The 22,351-nt window shown below is 44.0% G+C and overlaps 1 protein-coding gene across 11 annotated transcripts; it reads right to left on the bottom strand.

Moving 5' to 3' along the window:
* Positions 1 to 832: 832 nt before the first annotated feature.
* On the bottom strand, positions 833 to 20,664 carry Gm3512 (predicted gene 3512). Of its 11 annotated transcripts, none has more exons than XM_030248157.1 (4): positions 19,781 to 20,664; positions 4,505 to 4,667; positions 3,417 to 3,548; positions 833 to 2,744 (listed from the first exon to the last, which is right to left on the bottom strand). In XM_030248157.1, exons 1-4 carry the CDS (start codon positions 20,508 to 20,510, stop codon positions 2,558 to 2,560), a joined length of 1,212 nt encoding a protein of 403 aa, XP_030104017.1. In that variant the 5' UTR covers positions 20,511 to 20,664; the 3' UTR covers positions 833 to 2,557. The 11 variants fall into 11 exon arrangements, 1 of the variants encoding a protein (XP_030104017.1); XR_003950961.1 differs by lacking the exons at positions 833 to 2,744; positions 3,417 to 3,548 and adding exons at positions 11,195 to 11,599; positions 14,975 to 15,125 and having other exon boundaries at positions 4,578 to 4,667; positions 19,781 to 19,869; XR_003950956.1 differs by lacking the exons at positions 833 to 2,744; positions 3,417 to 3,548; positions 19,781 to 20,664 and adding exons at positions 11,195 to 11,359; positions 14,975 to 15,125; positions 17,696 to 19,765 and having other exon boundaries at positions 4,578 to 4,667.
* Positions 20,665 to 22,351: the final 1,687 nt, after the last annotated feature.

Genomic DNA, 22,351 nt, shown 5'->3' on the forward strand with positions numbered 1-22,351 from the left:
AAGAAACAAAGGCCGGTTAAGCATTTGTCAATTGAGCTGTCCCTCCCAGAACAGCTCTATTCAGCTGGACAAACCAACATGTCCTATCAGCTGAGATCATACCGTGCATGCCAAGTGTCATAGAGCACCTGAGCTTGGAATTGTTTTTCACCTTTTAAAAACTGCTAGAAACTGAACTGTCAACTACACATTATACTGGCGTTTTAAAAAACACCACGTTTCCCCAGGTGTGCAGGTACATTATATTGAGTAATAACATTGTAGCAATGTTTGAATGTGAGTTCAAGAGAGATGTGTGCTACCTAGAAACCATGTGGATTCCTTATGGGGTGGGAGCATGCCCTGAACTGAAGTGAAGGCTATGATTATTTCTCCAGTCAGGAACCTCACAGGGTTCCTCTTGTCAATCTTCTATCTGCAAATAACCAGAGACACCATACAACACAATACCCATGGGTAATTCATGGTTCCTAGAATCTGCAAGAGTGTGCTAAATAAAAATATTTCCAAGGCTGGGCAATGAACCTTAAAAGTGATGGTCATGAAGAAACAGAACAACACCCCTGTACATCTATGACTATTGCAGGGCACACTCTCAAACACACATAATATTTGTGTTTATGCAATACAAGCATATTGTTTTGCAGTGACCTGTTTAGTTTCATGGTTAATACAAATATAAAATCTCCCAGGATACTTTGCAGGCATAAAAAAAACAAATCTTGAATGGAAAAGGTACTTAGTGGGCATAGCATATAGGCAGCGCAGTCAGTGATATGCTTTCCACTCATAAACTGGTCTGGAAGTCAGGGTTCTTGTCCTATTATCCAATCTGGCTCAGCAAGTTCCCAAGGCTGTGTAGAATAGGTTTGTTTCCCAGCCTAGGCTCACATGTTGGTGGTGGACCAGCCTCTTTTTCTTGTTCCCTGTTTCAGACTTGTCTCAAAGTAAACAGTTTCTTCCAATAGGATCTCCCTTTTCCATCACCTAACTGACTTGGTGTCCAAAGGTATGAGCCCAGACTAATAGGAACTGTCTATAACCAGGATCCAAAAGAACGTTTTTTTCCCCAGAATGTGATTGTGCCAGGGCTCTTTTGAGTAAGAAAAGGCTGTTAGTTGAAGGACAAAAGCTTGCATGGATTATCTCACACTGAGTTCATGGAAGGGCTGAAACACAAAGGACCTTTTCATTCTTCAGCAGATGGACATCAGGATAGCTTCTCCTTCAGGGCTGCTCTGAGGACCACTGCAACCCTGAGCACCCTAGACTCTGTGGATATCTCCTCCTTGTTCTGGAAGCCTTGGGTCAAAGAGGACTTCTTTTCCACTTTCTGAACATGGCTTCTAACAGACATAACCAATTTTATACTACCAGAACTGTCTGAAGGACCTCATTTCTCTCAGCCCCCACTGAGGCTGATTGAGACACAGGTCGGAAAAACCATGCATACACAAAAAGAAACACACAGATACACAGTCACAGACACAGACGCACACAAGCACACACAGACTTATTCACATAAAATCATAACTGAGCAGAAAACAATGAGGTATCTGTTATGGTTCAGGACCAAGATAATTCAGACTATGCAGAGGTGATGTTTCAAGGGAGACCCAAGGAATCTGCCGTCATTTTAGAGGAATAAAAAGCACTAGAGAAGCCGGGTCATAGTGGCACACTCCTTTAATCCCAGCACTTGGGAGGCAGAGGCAGGCAGATTTCTGAGTTTGAGGCCAGCCGGGTATACAGAGTGAGTTCCAGGACAGCCAGTGTGAACAGAGAAACCATGTCTTGGGGGTTTGGGAGGAGAGGAGGGAAACATCTAACAAAAATCACTAGAGAACACTCTTCTTGGTCCAATTTGGGGGCATATATTAAGAAATTTTTTCATGAAGCCTCAAAAATCACACACCAAACATGAACCTGTGAGGAGCCTTTCTGTCATCTCTGGTCATCCAGCCAACTCCAGACTCTAAGGCCCAGGAATGACCACTCCAACAGCACTCAAAGAAAATAGAACTGACAAGCTGCTACTCCGGCTCTCTCAGTGTGAACCAAGATATATGAAGCCTGAAGAGACCATTTTGAGATAGAGGGAAAAAGGGGGGAATAGAAAAGCCACCAAAAGACAGTAATGAAATCCACTTATTTGTCAATTACACAAGGCTGTCATCCCTGCAAACTATTTCCTACCTAGAATCTCACAAGATCCCTGTAAAGCAAATGAGCTACAGGCATTTACTTCTTCCTTCAAAGCTCTTGCTATTCTCAAGAAGGGCTCCAACACAGCATCCTTCAAACTTAAGGCATATAGTGTTGTGATGTGTAATCAACCTATCTCCCTTAGTGATTCTAGCAGAGCAGGAACATTTGCATGCCAAACATGCAGTTTCTTGAACCAGGCTACCTCCACAGAGAGCCCTGTAGATGATCACATAAACAAACCCTTGGAGGAGACATAGGTGAGGGCCTGGAGAAGTTGGTGGACTATTACATTGGATTGTCTATGTTTATGTTTAGACATGAGGGCAATCTGCCTATGATACACATCATCCTACCTGCTGTTCCTTGGCACTTGGGACACAGATGTTCTTGCTGGCCTCATCAGAGAACCTCTTTTCTTCCCCACAGGACACTTATGGCCAGCCTGCTCCACCAGCAGCCTTCTGTTCTCATTCAAAAATATCCTTACTTTTTTGTTGAGTTGAGTGCACTCATGGAGGAGGTGGTCCTCCTTAATGCTGATCCACAAAGAAAAATTGGTGATTCCCAGCCAGATTCCATTGGCTTGCCACTCCTACAAGTCCTATGATCCCTGCAAGGGCCCTGATTCCCAGACAGCCCCAAAAGAGTCCACAGTTACACAGCAGCACCAAACAGAGGCAGGTCATATCAAGATACCAGCCATATTCCACAGGACTCAACAAACTTCTAAAAACCTGACACCAAGAGTGCACCCTATACATCACAGAAGAGGAAATGTTCCTCATGGTTGATTATAGGTCTGTGGTACCATAAAACCTTCAGCAGGGAGAGGGCTTATCCCCCCTGAGAGAGGTGAGCTGACCCAACATGTGTACACTCTTTCCATTTTTGTCTGAAATCCTAGATCTTTTAATCTGTGGTCAGAACCCTAGAGGTTCAGGGTTCCTGGATATTCCCAGAGTGGTGGAAAAGTTTTCTATGTAGAGGACCTTGAATTTGGAAGAATAAAGATTGGAGGGTCTTGGACACTCTTCACACTTAGGACACCTGTGTCTAAGAGGTACAAATCCAAGACCCTTGCTTCAGAGCAGGGTTCCTGGATAAAAACAGATAGCATAGAACCAGAACCCTTGCTTTTGTTCAAAGTCCTAAAATGACAGAAGCATTCCCTGCCTAGTTCTGGGGTCTCAGTTGTGTCACTGACTCACCTGTAGGAATAGTTATCTTCTATCAGTTCCTTGGAGTACTGCATGGAACCAATTATGGACTGGATCATTTTATTCATATCCAACATTGTCTTCTCATGTTGTGATTTAATGATGTTGAATTCAGTGTTCATCCTGTGTTAGGGCATGGCCCAAGAAGCAAATAATCTGCTGAATTAAGGAATCAATAATCATGTGCAAACAGGCTATATCATGGACTACCCAAGCCAAGTGCATGCCACATCCTGGCTCATTCACACTGGGTCCCCTAGGTGCTAATTAAACTTACTATCCTGGGCAGAGGACAGCAGAGCCAGGGGACCAAATGGAGCTACCTGACCTTCAAGGGCTTCCTGGGCAAGCATGTAGGAATAGACTACTTCTATGACAATTTTACACTACACTGTGCCACAGGCATGGGACCAGTAGATATCTGTAATGACTTTCCTCTTATTTTTAAGGCAGGGATTCTCATTCCTTGGTTCCTGTTGTTATATGAATTCCCAGAGGATACAACTAGTATTTACAGTAGAAAGGCTTTATCACATCTCCTCCCCCAGGAGATTCCTGTGTGACAACAAGGAAACACCAGGAGCAGCCTTCCCTGGTGAATACTTTGGACCTCTATGGATTCAACACTAACAGGACCTGCAAAGTGTGCATCACACAAATCCTCAGACCCCATCAAATGTCCCAGAGCCCCAGTCCTGAACAAAACACACACAACTATGTTCACAAACAGACACAATTAGAATGCCAAATAAATCCAGAGAGGTGCCATCTCTCAGAATATAATGAACAATATCAGAGTAAAGCCTTGAAGCCTGCAGGAATTGCATTCACACACTGAGTGACAGTAAGTGTGAGCAGGTCCTTCTAGCTGTTTACAGCAACAATCAGAATGCAAAAACCCCAAGGTCAAGTACAAAAGAAGATGATAATAAACACACAGCACCTTGTTTATCCAACAATTAAACACCTTTCAGGGCTACTTAATTGAATGATGGGAGATGACACACTCCATTCATGGAAGGAAATTGGGTTAACAGATGGCACAATACAGTCAACAGGGTACTGGGCATAATTCCTACCTGTAGTTCAAATCCTCATACATGTAAAGGTCCAGGATTCCACACATTTCCTCCATGTCATTACTGATCTTCCTCATATCCAAATTCAATTCTTCTAGTTCATTTATATTTGATTTCTGCTTAGTGATTTTGGACTTTTGGGTTGAAGTATTTCTAGCAGATCCTGCAGATAGATAAACACAAATGAATTTGCATACTTGATGGCCCAGGGGCAGGGGAGACCATTCTGAGTCCCAAGAAGAAGATGGAGGGAGAGAAAAGATAAAGACGGGGTGAATCCTTAAAAGAGCAGAAAAGCTATCTTCCAGCTGGTTTGCTAAGCTATGTTCCTCTTCCTAACCACCATTGTCAGAAATATGCCACACTTCCTGTTACAGGCCCTGTTGCCTTGAAATGTATAAGCTGCCTCAGACATAAAGATATGGGAAACATTGTCAGGTCATATCAGATGGGATACAGGGAAATCCTGAAGTTCATAGTGCTTAGCACTATCCAGCCATAATTAATCTGGAAGATGAAGTGCTTCAACTCCCTTCCATGAAAGGACACACTGTTATTCTCATAGTGCCCACTCCTGACATTTTTTGCCACTCAAAATGAAATTAAATAGCTCCCAGAAAAGTAGCTGCAGGTTTGTCAATTCCTGGCTCTGTCATACTAATCATCAGAAATTCTTGACTCTTTTTCTGACATTGACAAAGTCCAAGGCTTCAGCTTGTGAGACCTACTCCTGGACGGCCCAGCTCAAGCCTAACTTTACCAGGAAGATCCCCAACTCTGCCCAGGAGTCACTGTGCCTTCTCCAGAATGATTTCCTTCTTCCTTTTTCATGAGAAAGTATTCCCACTTCCTTCTCTGTTGGTCTGGTCTCTCCTTCATCGCCATTCTCTTTCTGACATAGCCTGAGCAGCCAGGAAAACATTCCTGCTGGTGAACCCAGAGCAAACCGAAGGGATGAACCACAGGCAGTTGCTGTCACCACAACACAGGTGACAACACAGAAGATTCTAGTTCTCTCCTAGATACAAGAGATTCTCCAAGGAAGGCATTACTGATGATGTCACTAGCAACTGCCTTGATCTACCTGCTAACTAGTTCTCCCCAACTTGGTCCTTTTCTGGGGTGCCTCTCCTGGAGCCTCTCATGGACCCGTGGGATCCCCTTTGGCAACCTCTCCTTCCAAAGTAGGAGAATTCTAACTGCTTTATTAGACGTCATGTGCTTTTGAGGGGGAATGTTGGTTAGGACTGACATGCTTAAGAGATTTTGTTAGCACCCAAATCTCTAGGAATTGTGGATTAGGTAGATGTTTCACAACAATAAATATACCAGCTGTGTCAATTCATGTGACATACACTCCAATTTCCCAGGGTTATCCTGTCTCACAGAGGCAAATATCTTTCTCCTATAGGTTTAATTGTACAAAATATGGACAATATTTTCTAACGGTGTATTCCTTGATACGGGGCATTTTTTTCATATATATGTATATATATATCCATGAGTTTTACAAAATCTCTGGTTTACAACCCTATCTTTTAGAAAGAAAACTCCCTATTCTTTTGAACATACGGAATCATCTACAGGGCAAATATAAATGGTAAACTTGCTGTCCCTTCTTCAAAACTTTATCCTGCACATGCTCCCGTTCTCAAATACAACTAGACAATTTAAGTGGGCATCAGAGAGTAATGGTTATCCTGGACTGTACATTACTGCATTGTAGCCTCATAGCAATTACTTCTCCAATATCTGTCTTCCTGAATTGCTAAGTTGAGAAATGAGGGTGTTGCTGGTTGTAACATCATACTGTACTCACAGCAAATATAATACTCAGAAGGTAGGGCTGGGAGTGCAATGACCTGAGTTGAGATGAAACCTCAATTTTAATGTGTCTATAAGGTCAGGATGCTGTCCCTTTGGCATTATCATCTCTGGCTTCTCTGTTCTTATGCTGGCTTTCCTGAACCTGTGCTATAATACCCCCCAACCACACAGATTTAAGAGTGAATAATCATGTATATCTTCTTTCAGAAAACATCTGAATTTCACTACCTTCTTGATCCACACAATATCAATATGCACAGCTCAAAAATCATGGGGAGATAGGTGATGGCTGCAAAGATGAGGGCTTTTTCTTACAATTAGGGCACATATTTTTTTCCAATATGATTTTTTCCTTTCCTCTTTCACTAAGGGTGGCTTGTGTGTTTGCTGGCCTAAAGGGTCCTGGTTCCAACAACATGGGGCTTACTCTATACAGGCTCAATTTTACCAAGAAAAGGATTGTTGTAGAATCATGCCGTGACAGCAAGAAGGTCAACTACACTGTCTTAGGTCCAGCTGACCTGGTATAGGACTGAGGACCTGAGCTATCTGAGGAAAGGAAGCAGCATGCAGTGTCACACAGCTCTCTCTGATGCAAACTGCTGGAATTGGAATAGGGATGTTTGTTTGTTTGTATGTTTGGTTGTTTATTATAAAAACAAAAAAAATTGCCAGAGTTGGTACATGCCAGTAATCTCAGCACTCAAAAGGGTTTTAAACAATTGTTTTTGTTAGTATTCCTGTTGTTTCTATTGGTTTTGTTTTGAACTCTCCCAGCTATTTGCACTGGACCAAGAAAATTAAGCCCATGCTCTGTACAGTCCTATCATTCATGTTAATCAGTGATTTTATTCTTAGCAACCACTCCTCAGATGATGTCATTACTCACTTTCAAATAAGGAAAACAGTCATACAGACATTAGTTAACTTGTATGGTCTCATGTAACCAACTCATCATGACTGTAGAGTGGCATCCCAATCTTTGGAATACCCCAGCTTCTATTTTTGAGATGTCAGGCATCTGTGGAAGACTCGCTATCTGGTATGGTAGAGGACCTGGAATGGCTGCCACCTGAAGGCCAAGACTGCCCCCTCCAGTGCCTCTGAAGCCTGAGGCAGAGGTCAGCCAACAACACAGGAACACTTGGCCACAGACAGTTCAGGACTGTACTTTGGATGAGCCCTGAGACCTGGATTAACAGAGGTTTCCAGAGTTCTGGTAAAAGTGAGCACAAACACTTAGACTTGAGGAGAATAATGGATCTTTGGGACAAACATCTTTCTTTTTTATTTATCTTTGCTATGTACATAGTTTATGTCAATACCAAAGGCACCCTATTTTACCACATCTATTCTCTCTGGGTGTTAAAGTGATTGCCTGTGTATACACACTAGAGTTACTAGAACAATACATTCTGTCCAATTTTTTTAAATAATTACATATTTTTGTATTAATATCTTTTTATTTATTCACTTTACACTCTGCTTTCTACCCCCTGACACCCATATTCTTTCGCCAATATTGCTGGCTGCTTCTTTTCTGAGGGAATATGGGGCAGCTATCTCAGGTCATCTCTTCTTCTACCAAAGCTGAGTGACCCTGTCCTGGAGAAAGGTGCTGAGGGTGCTGGGAATGAATGACTTCTGCTTGGCTTTCTTCTTGCTCCACTTGGCTGGCTTTGAGCAGTTCTTGCAGAACTGTCCTTGAACTTGGTACTTCGTCCGGATGGTCCGTAAGAAGCACTGGTTTTATTAATTATTCTTGAGAGTATATTTTATATTATATATTATATTATCATATCAAAACTCCCATAGATTCGTGTGCACTGGACACCAAAGGGCTCAACATACTTCGCTTTTGTCACTCAGCTTCTCCAAGTATTAGAAGTCCCCCAATTCAGAGGGATTTGAAGGTATAAATAAGTCCCAGTGGCTAGAGGTACCTCAAAACAATGTGTAAGAACAGAGAACTGCTTGAGAATCAGAAAGACAAGAGCAAAGTCATAGCCCAATAAGAAAATCTGAGTAACAAGCCATCAAGTGAAAACTGAAAGTAGCAGGCCATGCACCAGTAAGGTTGGTCCTTCGCTCTCAGGTAGATCTATCTGAAAATTTCTGAGGAACTCCATATTGATTTCCAGAGTTGCCATAGCACTTTGCAGTCCCACCAGAAATGGAAGAATGTTTCTCTTTCTTCAAATTCTCACCAACATATGCTTTCACATGAGTTTTTTTGATCTTAGCATTCTTCACTGGAAAGTATAACGCTGGACACCAACCTCAGGGTCTTTTTGGTATTCATTTACCTGAAAACAAAGGACTTTGCACACTTCTTCAGTGCTTCTCAGCCATTCAAGATGCGTTGTTGTGAATGTTGTATTTAGTTCTCTACCCCATTTTTAGATTGTGTTCTTAGCTCTTATGAAGGTTATCTACTTGAGTTCTTTATAACATAACAACAGAACCTGAGGAAATCCAAAACATCATCAGATCCTACTACAAAAAGCTATACTCAGGAAAACTGAAAACCTGTATGAAATAGACAACTTCCTAGACAGATACCAGGTACCAAAGTTAAATCAGAATCAGATTAACGCTATAAACACTCTCATTTCCAAAACGAAATAGAAGCAGTCATCAATAGTCTCCCAGCCCCAAAAAGTCCAGACATGAGGGGTTTAGTGCAGAGTTCTAGCAGACCTTCGAAGAAGACCTGATTCCAACTCTCCTCAAACTATTCCATAAAATAGAAACAGAAGGTACTCTACCCAATTCTTTCTATGAAGCCACAATTACTCTGATACCTAAACCACACAAAGATCCGAGAAAGAAAGAGAACTTCAGAGAATTTCCCTTATGACCATGGATGCAAAAATACGTAATAAAATCCTCACAAACCGAATCCAAGAACACATCAAGACAATCATCCATCATGACCAAGTAGGCTGGATCCCAGGGATGCAGGGATGGTTTAATATATATAATTCCATCAGCATTATTCACAATATAAACAAAATCAAAGAAAAAAAAAACACATGTATCTCGGTAGATGCTGAAAAAGCATTTGACAAAATCCAATACCCATTCATGATAAAAGTCTTGGAAAGATCAGGAAATCAAGGCCCATACCTAAACATGACAAAAGCAATCTACAGAAAACCACCATCAAACTAAATGGAGAGAAGCTGGAAGCAATCTCACTAAAATCAGGGACTAGACAAGGATGCCCACTTTCTCCCTACCTATTCAATATAGTTCTTGAAGTCGACAACAAAGGAAGATTGAGGGGATACAAATTGGAAAGGAAGAAGACAAACTATCACTATTTGCAGATGATATGATAGTATGTATAAGTGACCCTAAAAATTCTACCAGAGAACTCTTAATCCTGATAAACAGCTTCAGTGCAGTAGCTGGATATAAAATTAACTCAAACAAATGAATGCCCTTTCTCTACACACAGGATAAACGGGCTGAGAAAGAAATTAGGGAAACAACACCATTCACAAGAGTCACAAACAATATAAAATACCTTGGCGTGACTCTAACTAAGGAAGTGAAAGATCTGTATGATAAGAACTTCAAGTCTGTGAAGAAAGAAATTGAAGAAGACCACAGAAGATGCAAAGATCCCCCATGCTCGTGGGTTGGCAGGATTAATATAGACAAAATGGCTATCCTGACAAAAGCAATCTACAGATTCAAACTTCCAAATCAATTCTTCACTGAGTTAGAAAATGCAATTTGCAAATTCATCTGGAATAATAAAAAAACCTAAGATAGCAAAAACTATTCTCAACAATAAAAGAACCTCTGGGGGAATCACCATGCCTGATTTCAAGCTGTAGTACAGAGCAATTGTGCTAAAAACTGCATGGTACTGGTACAGCAACAGACAGGTAGATCAATGGAAAAGAATTGAAGACCCAGTAATGAATCCATACACCTATGGTCACTTGATCTTTGACAAGGGAGCTAAAACCATCCAGTGGGAAAAAGACAGCATTTTCACCAAATGGTGCTGCCACAACTGGCAGTTATGTAGAAGAATGCAAATTGATCCATTCTTATCTCCTTAAACAAGACTCAAGTCTAAGTGGATCAAAGTACTCCACATAAAACCAGAGACACTGAAACTTATACAGGAGAAAGTGGGGAAAGCCTCAAAGATATGGGCACAAGGAAAAAGTTCCTGAATAGAACAGCAATGGCTTGTGCTGTAAGATCGAGAATCAACAAATGGGACCTCACAAAATTGCAAAGCAAAAGACACTGCCTCTGGTGCATTCTGGGGGTCCAGTTTCCTGAGGTTGCCTGTTTACATTCTTTCTGCCAGACTTCAGGACTTCAGTCATTTTCCCTCTACCAATACCAGATCAGGTTTCCCTCTCCCCACACCAACTGCCTCCTACCATGTTAGGGAAGGAGGGAAGGACCTGGGAGGGAAAGTGATCCTGTTTGATTAAAAATGACTTTCATTATGATGTGTTAGACTTAGGACTAGCTCTGGATGCTGTATGCTGGCTCTTATGGGACTCTGTTACAGAACACTCCTCTGAAGTGCTCTAGGCATCCCTGCAGCAGAGGCTCTGCCTGGGTTCATCCAGCTACCTCCTAAATCTTCTCTATCCAGAGAACACTATTCACTAGAAATAGGCAGAAACTGCAGAGACCCGGGTTCAAGGGTGGCAATCTCAGGTCTACAGGCAGTATTTCTCAATAAAAGTGTAGTTTCTTCCAACCATGGTTATGCACTCCTTTAAATTCCATCACTTAAAAGTTAGAAGCAGGAGCATCTCTGTGTGTTCAAAAACAGAAAGCTCATAACATATCAGAGAGTTTGGAAGGGAGGAAGACACTCACTGAGTATCAAACATATTGTTTCCTGGACAGAAGGTCCTGAAGACTAGATCCATGTAAACTCTGATGTGTTCTCTTTCTGGCTGTGACCATCAGGTTGTCCATGAGCAGAAAGAAGCCCACAAAAGTCACTCCACAGGATCCTCCCAGGCTTTGTTCCTACTTCATCTGAGAGACAACCAAGCAAGACCAGATTTTTTTTATTGCTTGTTCTTCTTCTGCATGACCAGGTCCTTCTGCTCAGCAGTACTATAGCCTTTGCTCCAGATTATCCTGTTCCTGATAATTAGAGTATGTGTTCTTAGTGGAGGGGTATCCAAAAGCATGCACACACTGGAATAAAAATGCAAGTGTTTACAAAGGATACCAGTGGTTGATGATCAGCCAGGCAAGCAAAGCAGCCAGCTTCTGGGGGAAAGAGCAAACAATATTTCAAGACAGAGGCTGAGAATGAAACCCAATGAGATCTTCTAGAAAATGAAGAAAATGCATGAAAAAGTGCATGAAAAAAAATACCACATGCCTATACTATACAAAAAAGAAAATATACACACACACAAAAACACACATATCCGCAGCCTATCCACCACACACAGAGGATGTAAATGAGAGCAAAATACCAAAAAAGAAAGCACCTCGTGCTGCAAGAACACATTCGTTTATTTATAGAATACCAGCAATTTGAGCGGTATCTTAAACTATGCAAAACAAAAGGTGGAAGATACAATTGCTATGGTGAGCATGTTTTGCTTGGCCAGACTATGCTGAAGTGGTTGCATAAAATTTCCTCTTGCAATCTTAAATCTCTGACACCATGTCCCTAGCTTGTCAGAGTCCCTACCCACATCTATAGTCATCCAGTCAACAGGAGAATGTAATCTACAGAAAAGGAGAGTACTCCAGCCTCATTCACAAAAAACATTGCTAACACTCTGCTAGTCAGAGTTCTGTCAGTGTGAGTCTGTCCTGGACAGATTAAAAAGATTGTCTTGAAATGTAGACAGCAAAGATGAGAAATGCCACATATCACCCCAAAAAGGATGATGTCAAGAACTGCTCATTTGGCATTTGCAAAGGGATTGCCCCCACCCTTGCAGCTGCTTCTCACATGTGAACTTATAGGACTGATGCCAAGCAAATAAGCCACAAGCCCTGACTTGACTCACTTAAAGCTCTGTGCACTGAACCCTGTAGGTGTGTGGTGTATTATTGAACTGTACTCATCTTTGGGCTGCAGCATTAAGCAGAGGTGGATTTGCTTGCTGATAATCCACTTTCTCGCAAGAAGCTCATTCCCCAGAAATATTTGTGCTTGGACATAGACCTGAACAATGGCTGTCATGAGGTAGGTACTTGGATTGGAGTGTGGATGAGTAAGATGATGGATGAAAGCACAGGTAGGTGGATGAGCTGGTCTAGAAGTTAGAAGGGCAGATGGAGCTAACCATTAGCCTGACAAAGCTGCCTGTCTCTACCTGCTGTTCCTGACTCTGGAAGTCAATGGTCTCTTCCTGTTGGTCCTTATGGGGCCCCTTTAAGTCCCATAAGTACTGCTGCACCAGTGCCTCATCTTCCAGCACTTTCTTATTCCTGTGCCTCCTCAGCATGTCTACCTTCTTCAGCTGATTCAGTTCCATCAGAAGGTGGCTGTGCAGGTTTCTGCAAACACCGTTTGCATAGAAATCCCCTGCTCTCCTTTTCCTATTAACTTATAAAGAAACACCATCAACCCCACCAGACCCTGTTTCTCAGGAAGACCTAGATAAGAACCCAGGACATCCAGGTGAGCTGCTCTCAGAAGAAAAAAACTACAGAACACAAATTCCAGAAACACTCATGCTACTTCCAAAAGTCGCAACACCAAGAGGGATCCATGTTTCCTAAAAACAAGAAGTGGACTACAGTTGTTCCTATCTGTTCATCCTAATGGAGAAACATCACGAAGGAATGGGCAAAGGCACTATGAATTGGAAAAAAAGAAACAAGGGGAATACTTGCTATACATGGGTCTGCTGGTAACTAGCTCTCTACAGACCCTGACTCAGCCCCAGGGGTCAAGAAGACCTCACATGATTCAAATAGTTCTGTCTAGAGCAGAGTTTCTCTATCTACCAAATGCTGTGGATGATTTAATGCAGTTACTTCACAAACATAAGATTATTTTCATTGCTACTTGGTTACTATAATTTTTGTACTGTTATAAGCCATAATAGAAGTATCTGAGATAAAGGATTGTCTGATACACAACCTCTGTGAAAGGGTCCTTTGACACTCACCCCACCAAGTGTTTCAACCCACAGGTTTACAACAGCAAATCTAAAGGCTCCTGTGTGAAGTGGCGGAAAGCTAGAACCAGAGCTGGAGAGTCTCCTGTGCAGGATCAAATGCAGAGATGGCAATTCTACAGCTCATGTGCTCCCAAGCAAGACAGACAGTTACCTATAGCAGCCTTTCTCTTTGCCAGGCCTTCAAATGTCTCTGAGGCCTCAGTGTACACATTCTGTAAGCTCTGCAGGTCCAACATTACCTGCTTAGTCTCCACTTTCAATTTTTCATAGTAAGGATTTGATCTGTGGTTGGGCCTGGCCCCAAAAGCAAAGAGCCCCAAGAACACAGGCTTCAAGGGTCACCTGAATCCAGGATGGATTCTGAACTATCCAAGCTCACAGTATGTTACCTTCTACCTCTATGTACTAGGATCATCTAAGCTTATTAATCTTGCTCTTTTGTCCATATGTCTCCACAGGCTGGGTATCGAGGTGGTTAGAGTTCTGGTTCTTTGAGCTCCCGCATAGGCCTGGAAGGACAGACTAGGTCTCTAAACTCTCAGTAGTTTATGGCACGGGTGTGGGTATACCAGAAACTGTGAGGACATTTCTCCTTTTTTTTTTTTTTTCAAACCAGGGACTCTTGATCCTTGGCCTAGTCCTATGAATTTGGCCAAGCTAAATAATCTACATTTCTGGGAGAATGAACCAGCATAAGGAGGTCATAGTGAATTCACCACAGAACTCAAATATTTCATCAAGTTGAACACATAATGCAAGTGCATTGTTGCTTGAAGTATGGTTTCCAGTCCTAAGCATTGGCATTGTCAGCAGAGTGTAAGGCAGGCAATTCCTCAGGTCCTAGCACATACCCTTATGACCAGAATATAGAGAGAGTCGCACATACACACACACACATGCATGCACACAGAATCAGGGTGTGTTTGCAGGGAGAATGAGAAAGTACAATTGAAATAGAATCCAGAGGAAATGCAGAGGACATTCTGTTTATAAGGCCCAAAATCTGAGAAGAGTATTAATGAGCCCAAGACCTTCCATCATGTATCAGGATGGACCAAATGGGACCAAGCTTTCCTGGTGATATAGCAAGCTTCAGCAAGCAACACCTGCCAGACAATTACAAAGCTTTGCAAACAAACAAACAAAGAACTCAAGCAAGCAAACAATCAAACAAAACCTCACAGCAACTAATATCTCACTCAAACCGTCACATGTCAGTGCCTCTATTAACACATGCTGAGACATCACATCCTCTTCAATCCCTGAGTGGTAGGATTTCAGTTTCATATAAAAGAAATTGAATAGCCTATATCCGCAGCTCACTCCTGCTCTGACTTCAAGTTCAGCCTGTGAGAATGTTTAGGGAGAAAAGGTTGGGCACAGTGACACCCTGGAGTTACAGTCTCCCAGTACCATAAAATTTAATAAGAATAAATTGTAGGCCATACCATAGACCCAAGAAATTGACCATGATGTTTGACAGAATGAAAAATACCTCTTGTGCAAAGCTTTCTCACTGATGAAGATCAGGTGATCTTGTAGCTCATTTTTCCCACTGGTCATCGGCTGACTGATTAGACTTTCCACTTTCCTCACCCATCTTCTGAACAGGAGTGTTGGGGATGATGGTGGTACACCAGCAGCCCCTATGGGTAGATGAACACAAGTGAATATGCATACTGTCAAGGCACAGAGCATTGACAGAACACTGAGACCTATACAGACATCTGACAAAACAGGAATGCATGTGACCCAGTCAGACCTCTTTTGCTTCATTAGCACATGCATCATGTGACCAAGGACAGGATCCTCAGGCTTATTCATAGCTACATATGATTTAATTAGGCAGTACTGCCCATAAGACTGTGGTATAGAAACCATCACAAAAATACCATAGCCCACAAGCACCAAGATGGTGTGGAGATGCCCATATCTCCTGTCAGGTCACTCTAGAAACAATACTATGGATGGAAAACAGTGCAAGAGCACAACTCGTTCCCAGACTCACCAAGTCAGCTGCATGAGAGCCCAGTGTGCCCAGAGTTGGCAAGAAAGCACCAGTCTCTACTCTGGCTCACTATTTTGACAGTCCAGTGGATAGACTAGAGAACAAACTGATACCCACACCTGCTACCTATATGGGCAACTTTTAGGGAACACTGTTCAGAGACATTCTTCTGTGACATCTGAGAAATGAAAGGTCTTCCCTGGGAAGCCAATTTCTTTCCTTCTTAGGAGAGCTGGACAGACAGTTCACCTAATGGAGTCCCTGGGGTAAAGGACAGTGATGCCCAGCCCTGAGGTGCTGACATCTCACTCACAGTCCTCTGCCTGCTGCTGCTTTCACTTTTGTCCCATTCAAACCCATTTCCCCTGTAAGAGCAGAAGCCTGAAACTCCCAGGACAACAGCTTTAGCCTTAAAACTTCATTGACCTGGGACAAACTAATGTCCTGTAATCATTGACAAATTCAGGATCCATGACAAGCAGGGAAGGCCAGAAGCTTCCCAGAGAGACTAACTACTGAGTCCCAATTCCTGAAGACCCAGAAACAGACTGTGGTCTCCTTCAGGAATTTTCCCATCTTCTGACCAATACTTATGGTGGCGCATTTTCAAGGACCATTTATTTCTTGATGCTTTAGCCTGAGGGTCCAGGGTCATCTTTCTTCCTCTCACTTGTGTCCATTCTTTCTCCTAAGTAGCATCCTTCCTCTAGCCAACATATCTATGGATGATTAGGAAAGGCAGTGCATAAAGTGGTCCAAGTGCAGTTGGTGTTGCCACAACACAGGTGACATCTCAAACCATGCCAGGCCTCTCCAGGATACAAAAGAATGTCTAGGGAAGGAACTGCTGATGTCATGGGGAGCTGACACTGCAACCATGCTAACTATCTCTCCTCACAATTCATGCTGCACTTTCCAGGAGCCACTCCTAACACTGAAGGGAATCCTTTCAGTACCTCCTCCTTCCAAAGACCTCCATTAGATTGGTTGGAAACTCATTACTAATTCCCCTATGGGGAACTGATTGTTTATTTTCAAAAATTTCCCCAGGAATGTTTCATTTCTTTCTCAAAATTCCCCTATTCATCTAAATGTGAAATAAAATACTGCTGAAAACTCAGATTAGGATGAATATGGATGCAGAAGGAACACCTGCCTCAAGTACTGATGCTTGGAAGCACACCCAGGAAGAGCCTGCAGGGCCTTGAACTCACAGATATCTACTTGTCTCTGAGTACTCCCAAGTGCTGAAATTAAAGGCAGGCAGAACCAGGCCAGGCATTCCCATCACCTCCTTTCTCTCCCCTACTTCAACTTGTGTCCCAACATTTTCTTTGGTCCCTACCTCTAATAGAAAGCAGGGCAGAAGGTACTTGGATTCTAGCTAATGGCTCTTTTACTGTCATTCTCTTATGAAGCCTGGACCACATGTGTGCTGTTAGTCAATATGATCACATATAGCTTCAAACATTAAAATATACCCTTTGTTACAAGATCCAATCTTCTTGAAACTCAAACTGTGTTCACTGAAAAATACATCATAGATGGGAGAGAGGGGAAGAGAGAGAGAGAGAGAGAGCAAATTCTTGCATACATGTTGCCACATGCCATGATAACACAGTAATCCCATTTAGTCAAGTTTGTATGGTAAAATATTAAATTCCCTATATTTAAATTTTAAGAAAGTTTTTTGAAAAACCAACTCAGAACTGGAATCCCAGTGAAAACAGGTTTGCTTTCTTTGTTGTTCTTTCATTTTGTTTTAAGAGAGTATGGATTTATTTTGTCTCAGAGGATAAATATATCTTGGTGGGAAAGGCATGGAGCTGGGTCTCTAGTTGTGGTTGCCAGAGCATGTACCAGCTGCTTGTTCTGTGCCACCTACTAGGAAGCAATGGGGGGAGGGGACACACACAAAGCTTGAAAATGAGAGTCTCTGAGCACACAGAGTTGGGGCTTCAAAAAGCTGTGATTCTACTGCTTAGATCTGATATCTCTCTCTCTCTCTCTCTCTGTCTCTCTCGCTCACGCTCCCCCCTCTCTCTCTGTGTGTCGGTGTGTCTGTGTGTGTCTGTGTGTGTGTGTGTTAGACAGACAGACAGACAGTGCGGCTTCTTAAAATTATATATAGACTAGCAATTAATGTTCTAAGTATAGCATGCCGCATGACGGTTATATCGATTCATTCTGAAGGAAACCAGAACTCACTTCATTCAGATTCTTGAGATCCCTGAATCAAAGTTAAAGACTCTGATTTTGGGGAATTTGATGATGCCTTGTACTCTGCTGAAGCAAGAGCAGGGCATGCAGTTTCAGGCCTGCCTGGCCTACCGAGTAAATCCCACAGCAGCCTGTCCTACAGTGTGATGCTCTGTCCCAAACATAAACAACACAGATTCGGATGGACCCAGTGTTCCTTCAAAACATATTTAGATTAAATCGTCAACCCCATTGCACCCTATGCCAGAAAATTTAACATTTAAAGCTGTTTCCTCTACTACATTCTTGCTTTCTCTTGAATACACTCCTCTTTTAGTCGTTCAGGTAACACAACTTTCTTATGTAGTTATATAAAGCATTTGAAAAATCCTTAAATATTGTAGTCATTACACAAAGTTCTCAATAAAATCCCTCGTGAGAACTTTTTATGACACATATTGGATAGATGTCAACCTTCAGCTATAAAGTAAGGTTCTTGGGGACAACGCTTGTCTGAGAGTTAACAGCTTGCCCAACAATCTCAGAACACGACAGGTGTTGGATAAGAATATCTGCTGAACTAATAAAATGCCTTAGCCACTTATATACACCAAGTTTTGAAGAGTTCAGCAATTAGCCACTGCTCCTGCTCCATTTCGCTTCTCTGTGAAGGTTTTAGCTTTAAACGTTCATGTTGCGAGACGAGTACTGAAGATTTTCTAGGAGAATAAGAAAGCACTCTGTTTCTTAGCACTTTGGAGAAGAAAGCCTGAGGTTCTCTAATTTTCTAACTGCGGTGAAGTCCTAGCATTCAGCACCCAAAAAGCACTACACATAACTTGGAGCTTCCCGCTGTACCTGGTGGAAGCTGATAAGATTTTATATAGAAAAGTTCAAAACAGGTCGCTGGATTTCATTCCCAATGATCTAAAATGTCAAGACTGAATTGTATGTTTAACCAAGAACACCTTACTCCCTAATAATGATCGCAATAGAACACGAGCAGATGGGCTACCTAACGTGCAAACTCACAAAAACAAACGCAGTGGCAGATGGATCAAAGTCGAAGGACACTCGTGAAAGGTCAGGAAGCAGGAGGCAGTAAATTGTACCCTGGCAAAAGGGCTGGAAGTCTAAGGGTAAGAAAAGAAGCAAGCCTGGCCCCTGACCTACAAGCTCTCAACAGGCAGAGGGCGCACCTGAGCAGACTCAGGAAGTCCCTGGGACAACTTCACTGGAACAGCACCTCAGCAGGGATGAAGCCAGAAATTTTAGACCAGGCTTTTGAGACGGTTCACAACGTCAATCAAAAAGGAGTAAGAAATACATAGATAGGGTATGCAGGGCCAAAATTCATTGCCCACTCAAGATTACAAGCGTCTACGCAGGGCGGGGATTCCTGCGAGGAATCCCTGAATGGATGGATGGATAACAGAAGGTTCAGTTTGAGGTGCAAGAAATAAGTTAATGGATTTTAGGGAATAAATCCAAAGACCCCGACTCGCATCTTCTCACACGCAACACTGAGCCCCAAAAGTGACTCAATCTGCGCGTGGCGTGTGCTGTGAGGTCCAGGCGAAAGCGAAGTTATCTGGGGCTGGATCCCGGGCCAGGTCCTTGACCCTCGGAACAGTTCAGGGCAGCCTAGGCTACCGGAGTCGGAGGCGTGGCTCTGGGCTTCTGGCAGCCGCGGGCCTTCCCAGGCGGCGGTCCTCGGGAACCTGCGTGCCCAGGTGACTGCCAGCGCATGGTCAAGAGGTGAACCCCCATCTCCTCCTGGCCGCACCCGCTGACCACGCAACCCAGCCCCCTCCACTTCCCTGGCCTCCATGCCACTCTAGGAAATAAAGTGCAAAGCTGAGAAAAGGATGAAGCGCGGAAATGGTCCTCTCCGGATCCAGAGGCCAACCAGACAAAGGCGCTTAGGGCGGCGAGCAAGGAGGAGCCAGGGCGCGGGAGGAAGAGCTGTCCCGGCTGTGAAGCAGCTGGGGACCTCATCCGGGACCGCTTCCGGAACGGAACCTGGCCAGGAGGGGGAGGCGGGGAGCAAGGACAAGCGGGAGGGATGGGCGCGGGCACGGGCGCAGTACTCACCGGTTCCTCCCAGGCTGGGCTCTGGGATCCAAGCACGGGGCGCACGTGCTGCAGCTCCATCCTGCCGGCCCGCGCCCGCTGACCGACAGAGCGCAGGGACACGGCGCTCTCTGGCTTCCGACGCGTTCGCCCCCCCCCCCCCCCCCCCGCGCGGGTCCCTTCCTCCACCACCACCTCCGCAGCCGCATGAGTGCAGCTCCATGGCGCGGTGGCGAGCAATCGGCTCCTCGAGCCTTTGCTGCATCCCATGGTCCCAGAATCCGCCACCCCACCCCTCTCCTGTCTCTGCCTCTTCTCCTGCCGTCTGCCCCTTCCCCAGCGACCCCTCCTGGCCGGCGGCCCGGGATGCATGTGACCCCCCCTGCCAGGCCATATATGGCGCGGAAAGGAAAGCAGCCACCAGGCGGTCACAGGCACCTGGCTGTGGTGCAGCTAAAAGAGGAAGCTTCACCAAGGACCCAGGCTCAACAGGAGCATCGGGGATGTCAGGGGCAAGTAGCTCACAAGGGGTGAGCAGGACCTGGCCCCTTTCCTTCAGGCATTCCTTGCCTCGGGTGCCTGTAGCTCCAGGTGGTTGCCTCCTGAGCTGAGCCTGGAGCCAATTGCCCAGGACAGTACCTGGCTTCAACAGAGCAAGGCTGTGCTTTGCACCCCTGAGCCGCTCCCAAGCACCTATTCTGGCAGCTGGGATGTCTGGCTGGGCTGGCTGGGGAGCCCTGCTTTTGTTCATTTTCTATGGCTGAAAGATTTTGTGAAAAGAAAACCAGCTAAGGAGCAGGTCTGTGGTTCCCTGTGAGCTCTCAACTCCAATTAGGGACAGGGGCAGTTCAGAGACAGCTCAAATGTCAACTGTCTCTCCTGCTGCTCTCTGGGAAAAAGAAAATGAAAATTGCAACTAGCAAGTTTTTCAATCATCTTTCCTGAAATTATCTTTACTGGCAGTGGAGACAGTTTCCATCTAGTTGCAAACAGAGGAGTGACTGCATTTGCATGGGTCATTTCCTCTCTCATGGACTTCAGACTCCTGCCAGCACCATCTCATGGCCCTTAGTCTGGTAGACAGATGCATTCACACGTTTTGAAACCGAAAATTCAAAACACATACTTGATCCAGCATGCTCCCAAGTCATACTAACTTCTGAGGCTAATATTCCACTGGAATATTAAAGGTCACTAAGGTCACTAAGGATTAAAGGTCACTAAGGTCACTAAGGATTAAAGGTCACTAAGGTCACTAAGGATTGTGGAGAGAGCTAAGCCACTGGATGGTTTCCAGCCCTCACTTTCTGTGACTTGACTGACTAGATTTGCATTCCTGAATCTCTCCTTTAAAGGGGCCTTGGAATGTTGGGTCTTCTTTGTTTGTGACTATGCTTTGTTCAGTGGCCTCTTACCTGCTGCCTAAGTAGCCTGTCCTTCATTTACTTTGAATGAGGGTTAAGTGGGGTGAGTGAGCAGTCTACAAGTTCCTCCCTTGCTTTTAGTTAGCAGCCAGATGATAACTCACAGATCTCCATCATTCTGACCATGCTGCCTTTACCTCAGCACTGGGATCACAGATGAACACTGGGGCTCACTCAAACCCAGCCCTTCATTCCTCTAGGCCAACTAAGCTATCCCAGACCAGAAGCGAACTGCTGTTTTTCAAGCATGTTGTTACATTTTTTGGCTTTTCTTTTTCACTTGGGTGTCTGTGTCTGTGTGTGGGTTTGTGCACAGCAGTGTGAATTCTCATGGAGGCCAGAAGCATCCAGTACCCCTAGAGCTGGAGTTGGGAGGCACCCAGTGTGGGTGCTCCAAACCAAACTCCCTGCCCTCAGAGAGGACAGTGTGTGCTCTTAATCACTGAGCCATCTCTCCAGCCCAGAAGCCTGCCAAATTCCTAACCAGGAATGTCTGCCTTTATCCCCTGGCCTTATTTTCAGCCTGTGTAAAACAATGTGCTTTCCTGACAGCTGACTTTTCTCTCTAGTCTTATGTAAATGTCACCACAATTCACTTAGTCCTGCAAAGGAAAAGAAAAAAAAATCAGCCTGGGTTCCCCCCTTCTCTCATTGCTTCCCCTTCCTGGCACTTTCTCTCCCTCTCCTCTCTGGCCTGCATTATGTTCCTTACTAATTTTGAAGTTTTTACTCTATTTTTACTTATTTGTGTGTGGGCCCATGTGCAAGTATGGAGAGGTCAGAAGACAGCTTGCAGGAATTGTTTCCCAACTTCTGCCATATGAGAGCTGGGTATTGAACTCAGGTGGTCAGGCTTGGCCTCAGGTGCCTGACCAACCGAGCCCCACCCCACCCCCGGTTCCCCTCATTGGTTGTGTCCTCTCTAAGCTGCTTATATGTCATCCCTCTTGCCATGACCCAAGTCACAGTTTGAAGTCCAAGTATCTTCACTAGGAGCCCCTTGGAACAAGGATTTCCATGCAGGTGATTATCCTCAGGCCACTTGTGTTTATGCTGCACCCTGTTCTGGAATATTCTTCCTCTTACTCAGCCTTGTACAGCACCTGTTCATCTTTCATGATTCACGCTAAGGGCTACCTTTCTCATAAAAGTATTCCCGACTTTGCTG

Source organism: Mus musculus, chromosome 14 (genome assembly GCF_000001635.26).
Source record: "Mus musculus strain C57BL/6J chromosome 14, GRCm38.p6 C57BL/6J".
NCBI lineage: Eukaryota > Metazoa > Chordata > Mammalia > Rodentia > Muridae > Mus > Mus musculus.

What these genes read in the sequence shown, in the direction of transcription:
- Gm3512 (XM_030248157.1), bottom strand. Translation starts at nt 20,510, where the DNA reads ATGAACAAAAGCAGGGCTCCCCAGCCAGCCCAGCCAGACATCCCAGCT. An exon ending in GCCCAGCCTGGGAGGAACCG is followed by an intron (nt 4,668 to 19,780) that starts GTGAGTACTGCG and finishes ATCTATCTGCAG; the next exon opens with GATCTGCTAGAAATACTTCA. An exon ending in GAAGATAACTATTCCTACAG is followed by an intron (nt 2,745 to 3,416) that starts GTGAGTCAGTGA and finishes TTTGTGGATCAG; the next exon opens with CATTAAGGAGGACCACCTCC.